The sequence below is a fragment of the Mus caroli genome, chromosome X, assembly GCF_900094665.2.
Source record: "Mus caroli chromosome X, CAROLI_EIJ_v1.1, whole genome shotgun sequence".
NCBI classification, from domain to species: Eukaryota; Metazoa; Chordata; class Mammalia; order Rodentia; family Muridae; genus Mus; species Mus caroli.
The window spans coordinates 97599699-97609770 of NC_034589.1; the positions used below are offsets into that span (position 1 = coordinate 97599699).

At 39.8% G+C, this 10072-nt stretch overlaps 1 protein-coding gene across 1 annotated transcript in view; it reads left to right on the forward strand.

The window, feature by feature from the left end:
* The window catches only part of Chic1 (cysteine rich hydrophobic domain 1), a 34101-nt gene that overhangs the window by 19380 nt on the left and 4649 nt on the right, over positions 1-10072 (forward strand). The window contains exons 4-5 of the mRNA XM_021153826.2: positions 8944-9000; positions 9476-9535. Coding sequence (XP_021009485.1) covers positions 8944-9000; positions 9476-9535 — 117 coding nt within the window. The remainder of the gene's footprint in view (positions 1-8943; positions 9001-9475; positions 9536-10072) is intronic.

Here is a 10072-nt window from a genome sequence, read left to right on the forward strand (position 1 = left end):
ACTTTTTTTTCTTAACCTAGAGTATTGTATGTACATGGCAGGCAAGTACTCTGCCATTGAGCTATAGCCCTAACCCTTGTTTTTACTTTAGTACAGGATCCTATTAAGTTACCCAGGCTGATGATAAGATGGGGTCAGAGAGAGAGAGAGAGAGAGAGAGAGAGAGATTTTTTTTTAAGGAGGAATCATGTAGTTTTGGCATATTTACAAATAGTACTTGTGTGACCATTCCTACAGTGTAAGTTTAGAAAATGTCCATCACCTTTAAAAGAAAAGTTTGAGACCGTTTAGAGTGACTTTGGATTTCTCCCCAGACCCTGCTCTCAATCTCAACCAAGTGTGATATATTTTTCCCTCTCGTTTCCTCCTGGGACAATGTATACTGTGCATTCATACAGTATACATTACTTCATGGCTGCTTTAGAAACCAAGAATGGCTCTTATTGTGTAGAAATACATACAAAAATTACCTGTGAAGCCACTTTCAAGTCTATGACTTAATAGCGTTAAATACACTTACACTGCCATGGGGCCATCGCCAGTATACAATTCCAGACCTTTTTTATTTATCCCCAAGGAAAATCCCCATAGCCAGTAAGCCGTCAGTCTCCATTTCCCTTCCCTTTAGAAAGCTAAGAAGTGCTCTGTTCTCTTTATCATATTTCAGGAAAGGTTTTCATATGTTTGGGAGAATGTACTAGTAAAGCCACGGATTTCCTGTGTTGGCAAGGGATTGATTTGCATGCCCTCTCTTGACTTGGCTTAGTCAGATGTATTGGGGTTTATTCCGATTTTGTATTTGAGTCAGTTCCAGAACTTTGTTCCCTTTGTCTAGGTTATCTAATTGCTGTACATATCATTCCTCTTGGTATGCTGCCATGCTCTTCATTCCAAAGGTTGATAGTAAAGTTTCCACTTAGTCATTGGAGTCTTCTGTACTTGCCAGTATTTTCCAATACAAGACCTTTTGGTGTTTGATTTTGTTCCTATTTGTCTGTCTTTCTTTTTTTTTTTTTTTTTTTTTTTTTTTTTTTTTTTTTTTTTTTTTTGGTTTTTTTTTTTTGAGTCAGGATGTTTCTGTGTTAACAGCCCTGGCTGTCCTGGAANTTTTGGTTTTTGTTTTTTGAGTCAGGATGTTTCTGTGTTAACAGCCCTGGCTGTCCTGGAACTTGCTATGTAAACCAGGCCGGCCTCAAGCTCACAGATATCTACTTGCCTCTGCCTTCCATGTGCTAGGGCCACCACATCTGACTCAGTGGCTATTATTTAAAAAGGAACCACAAAACAGGGTATGCCATTTTTGTTATTCTGCCTGAACAGATTAACTTGTGTGTGTGTATGTGTGTGTGTGTGGAGTCTGTCATTTTCATTTTAATGTTTTTTTCTTTTTATTCAAAGTCTGTTGTGTCCTATATTAATTAGCATAGCTGCCAGAGTCTCTTTTTGGTTAATATGTCATGAAATATCTTTTTGTGTCCTTTTCTTTTTAATTTTTTTAGGTTTATTTTATTTTATGTTCATGAGTATTTTACCTGGTTGTATGTATACCACATGCATATCTGGTACTATCAGGGGATAAAAGAAGTCATTGGGTCTCCTGTAACTGGAGTTATAGACAGTTATGAGCTGCCCTGTGGGTGCTGGCTGGGAACTGAACCCAGGTCTTCTGCAAGAGCAACAAGTGCTCTTAACTGCTGAGCCACCTAGCCAGCTCTTGTCCTTTTGTTTTCAATCTATTTGTATCCCTAGTTCTGAACTTAGTGCCATGTACAATATAATAGATGGGTCATGGTCTTAATCCAGTCTGAAAATATCTACATTTTAAATGAGAGTTTAATCTATTGACTTTTAAGATGACTAATAACAATGTATTAGTTTCCTGATGGTTTGGTAACAATGCAGCACAGATTAGGTGACTTGACCAGCTAAAATGTATTTCCTCCCAGTTCTGGAAGCTAGGAGTCCTGTCTTAGTTAGGGTTGCTATTGCTGTGAACAGACACCATGACTTCCTCTAAAAGAAAACATTTAATTGGGGCTGGCTTACAAGTCCAGAGGTTTAGTCCATTATCCTCATGGCAGGAAAGATGGTAGTGTGCAGGCAGACATGGTGCTGGAGAAGGAGCTGAGAGTTCTCCATCTGGATCCACATGCAGAAGAAGTATGTCACACTAGGAGTGCATAGTGAGTAAAACCCTATCCTTTGCTAAAAAAAAAAAAAAAAAAAAAAAACCGACAAAATAAATAGTCTCTAATAGGATCGATTTTCTGAGTCTTTCTGGACAGTTAATTTACAGTCTTGTTCCTATATGTTCACAAGTCTCTCTGTGCATGTCTGATTCTTAATCCTCTCTTCCTATAAAAATACCAATCATACCCCTCATGCCTGTGATCACAGCAGTGAGGAGGTAGAGGCAGAAAAATCAGGACATAAATGCTAACCTCAACTACCTAGCAAGTGCCATGATAGCCTGAAACCCTGTGTCCAACAACAAGGCACAGTACACCCGTAAGACCTCATTTGTACTGAACTATCTCCTTCCATTCTTTTACTTTCCAAGGTACTGAGGGTCAGGATTTCAACATGGATTTTTTTTTTTTTTTCAGAGAACAGATTCAGCTCATAAGATGGAAAGATTTGATTGTTTTTTTCTACTTTGCTATTTTTTTAATCTGGCATTCTTTCATTGCCCACTCCCATTCCTGTTTTTTCCTAGTGTGGTTTGAAATTATAATATCCCCGGATAAGGCCAGATGTTGGAATACTTGGACCCCATGTGGTGAGACTGTTTGGACAGGTTTTAGAGACCAGGCTTTGCTAAAGGAAGTATGTCAGCAGGAGGTAGGCTTCAAGCTTTCATTCCCAGTTCTCTGTGTCGTGCTTAGCCCTCAAGTCAGCCCTCAGCATCCTGTCCTTGCCACCACACCTTCCTTTTGCCATCTCAGAGTCTAATCCTCTGGAACTGTAAGCCCAAATAAGCTCCTCAAGTTGCCTTGATCATGGTGTTTTATTACAGTAGTAGCAAAGCAGTATGTCTCCATATTTAATCCAGAACTGATTTTTGTAGTGAAGTATTGTCTTGTTCGCTTTTCACGTTCTGTGGTAGAATATCTGACAAATGCAATGTAGGGAACAAAGGCCTTAGCTTGGTTCATGATTTCAAGAATATAGTCCATCGAGACAGGCTACGATTATGTCTGTGGCATCAAGAATTTGCAGCTCATCCAAGTCATGGCTAATCAGAAAGCAGAGAACTCCAGTCAGAAGTGTGGCCTGGCTAAAACCTTTCAAAGGACTACTTCAGCGACCCATCCCCCACAAGCCATGCCTTCTTCCCCAGATGTTTCACAACCTCTTTAAAAAGCACCATGGCTGATCAGGAAGCTTTGAAGGAAATTGTTAAACTGCTACGGTGTCAATACCATTCCACATTCCTAGCATAAGTGAGTAGGATTTCTGTGAAGGTCATCCCCAGCATTTGGTGTTGCCAATATTTTAGATCTTGAGCATTCTAAAACATGTTCAGTAGTATTTCACTGTTGGTTTAATTTCCAGTTCTACAAAGTCTTATGATATTGGACAGATGTGTGTGTGTGTGTGTGTGTTTGTGTGTGCGCGCGCCCACGCACGTGTGCATGTGCACATGCACACAGGCACACAAGCTTATTTGCCATTTGTGTATCTTCTTTGTAGAGGTTTCTACTCATGTCTCTACCCTGTTTGTTTGGAGTTTTTTGTTGTTTGTTTTGCTGTTGGTTTGGGGGTTGCTATTTGGGCTTTTGTTTTTGTTTTGTTTTTGAGATATTGTCTCACTTTGTAGACCAGGCTGTTCTCTAACTCACAGAAATTCACCTATCTCTGCCTCCCAAATACTGGGATTAAAAGCATGTGCCACCATGCGCAGCTATCCCCACTTTTTAAAATATTTATTTATTTGTATGTATTTGAGTATTCTGTCTTCAGACACACCAGAAGAGGGCACCAGATCCAATTACAGATGGTTGTGAGCTACCATGTGGATGCTAGGAATTGAACTCAGGACCTCTGGAAGAGCAAGCAGCCAGTGCTCTTAACCGCTGAACCATCTCTCCTGCCCTCTACGCTCAGATTTAGTTATTTTTCTTTTACTACTGTTCTAGCCAGCATAACTGAGGAGTAAAATCTGCTTTTCATAAGTTACCTGCTCTATGGTAAACTGTTACATGACGGTGAACAGCCAAATACACGCCCCATTCTTTCTGTCTTTTCTTTTGTGTCATATGACATTAGTTCTGCCAGTCACTGTGATTTTTAATAGGAATATTGGCTATGGCCCTCAGCTGTCACATGAGTAATCTTAGCTGTAAATTTAGCTGTATGCTTTTTGTATATTATTTATCAAGTTGAAGAAGTTCCTTCCTACTTTGAGTTCACTCACGGTTTTTCATCATGCATGTGTTTCTTTGTATCAAAAGCCTTTCCTGAATACATTGGTATGATTGCACAGTTTTTCTTCTTTAAAGTTGCTAATCTGATTGATTTTCAAATCCCACTTGGTTGGTTGGTTGATTGATTTTTGTTGTTATTTTGTTTTGTTATTTGAAACAGGGTTTCTCTGTGTAGTCCTGGCTAACTTGGACCAGGATGGCATCAAACTCATAGATATCCACCTGCCTCTGCCTCCTGAGTGCTGGGATTACAGGCATGCACCACCACTGTCCTACAGGTATATTTGTGTATATTATCTTTATTTGATTTAAGTACTGTGGAAATAATTGCCCTATAAAAGGACAGTTAGGGCTGCATAGTGAGGCCCTGTCTAAAAAAAAAAAAAAAGAGTAGAAAATGTTAGCCGCTAAGCTTCTCTCTAGCCCGTGATTTAATTTGTTTGCTATAGACTCATTCAGATTGCTTCTTCTCCTTGAATGAGTTTTGTCTCCTTCAAATAATTATTCTATCTCATGCTAATGATCAATTCACAGGCAAAAAAAAAAGTTATTAAGAATATTCCTTTCCTGGACTGGCGAAATGGCTCAGCAGGTAAGAGCACTGACTGCTCTTCCGAAGATCCTGAGTTCAAATCCCAGCAACCACATGGTAGCTCATAATCACCCATAATGAGATCTGATGCTCTCTGCTGGTGCATCTGAAATCAGCTACAGTAAACTTATGTATAATAATAAATAAATCTTTAGGCCAGAGCTAGCAGGAACTGAGCGAGCAGAGGTCCTAAAAATTCAATTCCCAACAACCACATGAAGGCTCACAACCATTTGTACAGCTACAGTGTACTCACATCCATAAAATAAATACATCTTTGAAAAAAAAGAGGAGCTAGAAGCCGGGCATGGTGGTGCACGCCTTTGATCCCAGCACTCGGGAGGCAGAGGCAGGTGGATCTGTGAGTTCAAGGCCAGCCTGGTCTACAGAGTGAGTTCCAGGACAGCCAGGGCTATACAAAGAAACCCTGTCTCAAAAAACCAAAAAAAAAAAAAGAGGAGCTAGAGAAAGTACCCAAGGAGCTAAAGGGGTCTGCAACCCTATAGGAGGAACAACAATATAAACTAACCAGTAACCCCCAGAGCTGTGTCTCTAGTTGCATATGTAGCAGAGGATGGCCTAGTCAGCCATCAATGGGAAGAGAGGCCCTTGGTCTTTCAAATATTATATGCCCCAGTACAGGGAATGCCAGGGCCAGGAAGCAGGAGTGGGTGGTTGGGCAGCAGGGTGGGGGGGAGGGGGGGTATAGGGGACTTTTGGGATAGCATTTGAAATGTAAATGAAGAAAATATCTAATAAAAAAAAGAATATTCCTTTCCTAGTCCATGAGATGACAACTGCTAGCCCCTCTATCACTTTTGTTAGTACTTATTAACTTGTATCTGCTCCCTTCTTACTCTGTTATTAAAGCCTTAGCTTCATGAATCTTTTCTCTTCTCCCTTCCCCAAGACAAGAAAGGCCTTACTAAGCAGCCCCTTGTTGTCCTGGAACTTGATCTGTATACCAGGCTGGCCTTGAACTCACAAAGATCCACCTCCCTCTGCATCTCCTGTGCTGGGATTAAAGACAGGAGCTGCCTAGCCCACTTGGTGAGTTTCAGACCAGTGAGAGAAACAGCTGTCTCCCCCCCCCCAAAAAAAAACCAAAAAAAAAAAAAACAAACAAACAAAACAAAAATGTTGGACAGCACCTGAAAAATCACAGAGGGCAAAATCCCTCTGTCCTTTTCAGTGCATGTGTATAAATGCAAATCTAGTTTGATGAGTAATGTGGTTTTAGTAGGGCTTCATTATTTATTAGTGAGCCACCGTGGAGGGCTGCACTCACCCTTAATTAATCAAGTTGCCAAACATGCCACCTTCCTCCCTTACCAGTCTCCTGCTTTATAAAGCTCTAGATCAGTGGTTCTCCACCTTCCTAAATGATAGGACCTCCAACCATAAAATTACTTTTGTTGCTACTTCAGAACTGTAATTTCGGCATTATTGGGAATTGCAATGTAAATATCTAATATGCAGGCTATCTAGGGTTGGGGGTCGGAACTAACAAGTTGAGAACTGCAAGACTGTAGTGGACACCTGGACTTAGAGCACCACCTTGTGTCAGAACAACTGAAGTGATCACAAGCAAAACAAAACCAAACACTGAGGAAAGTTAAAATGTTTTGGGTTTTGTTGTTTTGTTTTTTTCCAAACAAGGTTTTTCTGTGTATTCCTGGATGTCCTGGAATTCAGTATGTAGACCAGGCTGGCCTCAAATTCCTGCCTCTGCCTTCAGGTTCTGGGATTAAAGGTGTATACCATCCTTGCCTGGTGGAAAGATATTTATGCACATTTCTTTATTACTTATTTTGAGACAGGTTCTCATTATGTAGACTTGGCTGTCTTGGAACTCGCTATATAGATCCTCCCTGCCTCTGCCTCCCGCTGGAGTGGCGGGATTAAAGGTGCTACCTTGCCCTACTAAATGCATATCTCACCCTTCCCCCCACTTCCTCACATCCGGGATTCTGCTGGTCTCAGCAAACACTGTCTGACCATGAAAAAGATGGCTTCAGAGTGTCCTACAAATTTATATATCATTGTATTGAGGACCCGGAATTAGACAGATTCCCTGATAGACAGACAGATAGGGAGAGGGGCCAGGACTAGGTAATTAAGGCGCCAAACTTCCAAAATGACTGGTTCCTTCCTCATCCTCTTGTCCTGAAACAAAAGCCTAGAGCAGCTTAAGACAAAGGCCTAGGACCTTTTTCCTCCTCCACTGTAGGACTGGTTCCTTGCTGTTTTTGTCGTTTGTTGCTTTCTTTATGTGTTTTGGAAATTAATCCCATATCAGATAGATAGATAGATAGATGGATAGATAGATAGATAGATAGATAGATAGATAGATGATATTTTTAAAAGAATTTTTATGGGTTGTGGGCTGATATTTAAACCTTTAATTCATTCTGAGTTAATTTTTTTCTGATGTAAGCTAGGGCCAACTTCACTCTTTATATATCCAGCTACGTGTGTGTGTGTGTGTGTGTGTGTGTGTGTGTGTGTGTGTGTGTGTATGTGTGTGTGTGTATACATGTGTGTTAGCACTCATGAAGCCCAGAAAAGGAATTACAAATGGTTGTAAGCCTCCCAATATGGGTGCTAAAAACTGAACCCCAGTCTTCTGAATAAGTAGTAGGTGCTGTCTTATTTTAATATTGTGTAGGACACCACATCTATCCTTCTTTAGCATATATAAATTTTATTTCTTTCAGTATTTTGTATATTATGGGCACTGTGTTGGCTTGTATTCCTACATACCAGAAGAGGGCATCAGATCCCATTACAGATGGTTGTGAGCCACCATGTGGATTGAACCCAGGTTCTCTGGAAGAGCAGTCAGTGCTCTTAACTGCTGAGCCATCTCTCCAGCCCCATATACCTGCCTTTTATACTAGTGTCACACTGTTTTGATTATCCTTTCAAGTATAGTTTCATACCAGGATATGTAATATCTCTACCTTCATTCTTTCTCAAGATTCTTTTGGTTCTTTGGGTCGTGTTGGGGGGTGGGGTGGGGGTAGGGGTGGAGGGTGATGTGTATGTGTGTGTGTGTGGGGGGGGGTTGATTCCATACAAACTTTAGGATATTCTTTCTCTATTGCATTGAAACAGCGTGGACAGCCTAACCAAATACAGGTCTTTCACCTTTCTACTGATTTTTCTTTTTAATTGTTTTACAATTGAGTCCTTCCTTCCTGTCTTCCATCCTTTTTATTTATATTGAAGCAGGATCTCACAGTGTGGCTGTGACTCCTGACTGGCCCAGAACTCACAGGGATTCACCTCCCCAAAGGTGGGGTTACAGATGTGTGCTACATCTGGCTTTTCTTTATTTTTAATCAGAAACTTATTAAAATTTCTAATAAGAAAAAAAAATTCCTGGTAATCTTAGAACGGTTTTAAAAGCTCTACTTTTCTAACTCCCTACAAAATACTTGCATCTTAAAAGGGTTTGCCTGGAGGAACTCAGCCTGTATCTGTATCTGTATCTGTATCTGTATCTGTATCTGTATCTGTATTGAACAAGTAGTTGTGAGAAAGGTTTATGAACAACTGTACTGGGTCTACAACTGCTGCTGTTCTGTGTTAGCACTGTGGGTCAACTTTCACAGCAGTCCAGTGGATAGCCACATACCGTTTATTTGTGTCCTTCATTTGGAAAAGCATAAATTAAAGTTTCATTGATGGGATAGATGGATGGATAGGTAGAACTCCTTTTCTATCTATATAGTAACCACCCAAAGAGTTATTTTGCTTTTGACAATTTCTTTCAAATATATTGCCTTTTCTCTGGTTTTTAATAGAAAAGCCAGAGAAGAAATTAATTGTACCTTACAAGAAAACGGAAAAACACAGACACATGTAGCTTATAACGTTCTTCAGCTCCTCTTATCACAGAATCTTGATCCTTTTTCTTAGACCAGAAGATCGATTCAGAAGTTACTAGAATGGGAAAATAACAGATTATACCACAAGGTAAGACGTAGGCAAGTAAGTGTTCCGTTCATATGTTTGCATTATCAAATTGAGAAAGTAAGTACTAAGTCCACAAAGGAATCGACTAATGGACTATTCCTCGGTTACTAGTATGCCTTCTTTGTTTAAAAAGAATTTTTACTTTTATTGTTTTTTAGTTTTTATTTTTATGATTTATTTATTATTATATCTAAGTACACCATAGCTCTCTTCAGAGTCAGACCTCATTACATTGGATCCCATTAAAGATGGCTGTGAGCCACCATGTGGTTGCTGGGATTTGACCTCAGGACTTTCAGAAGAGCAGTCAGTGTACTTAACCACTGAACCATCTCTCCAGCCCATTAGTATGTCTTCTTGATAACGGTTGTGAGGTACTGTTTTATCTCAAGCAGCCTAGATTGTACTTTTAGTGACATATTCAAATATAATTAGCCAAAGATAGAATTCTTAACCAAAACTCTTGCCTTTTTAGCTTGCTCTGCACTGGAAACTGACTAAAAGGAAATGTGAAACTAGCAATATGATGGAGTATGTAAGTATGAAGCTGTTTTAATTGCATTCTTTGGATTTTTACCCCTTGTGCTTGCTGTCTGTCAATTGTGCCTTTTAGCTTCTCAGCCTGGATTTCTGTCAGTTGGGGTGCAGAGGCCACCATTCATTTTCTTTTGCTTTGTGGCCAACCTAAAGTATCTCGGGAGTTTGGAGATCATTTATATCTTTGAAAAGTCTGAGCTCCTGTGCTCAGCTGAAAATGTTCTATACCCTTCATTTCTGTTACCTCAGACACAAACTATATAACATATGGCAGTAAGAACAGCTGTTGCCTAGCAAAATTCACTGAGGTGCAAGCTTATCAAAAAACTTATGTAGGGATTCACTCTCAGTTTTGGACTCACATCCCTGGCTGCTTTTTGCTTTTTTTTTTTTTTTTTTTTTTTTTGGCTGGTATTTAGCTTGGAGTGAATAAATTATTTAATGAGTAAAATCTATCAAAAATAGATTTGAATACAGGCTAAAACATGTAATCCTGCTAGGTGCGGTGGTATATACCTCTCATCCCAGCACTTGA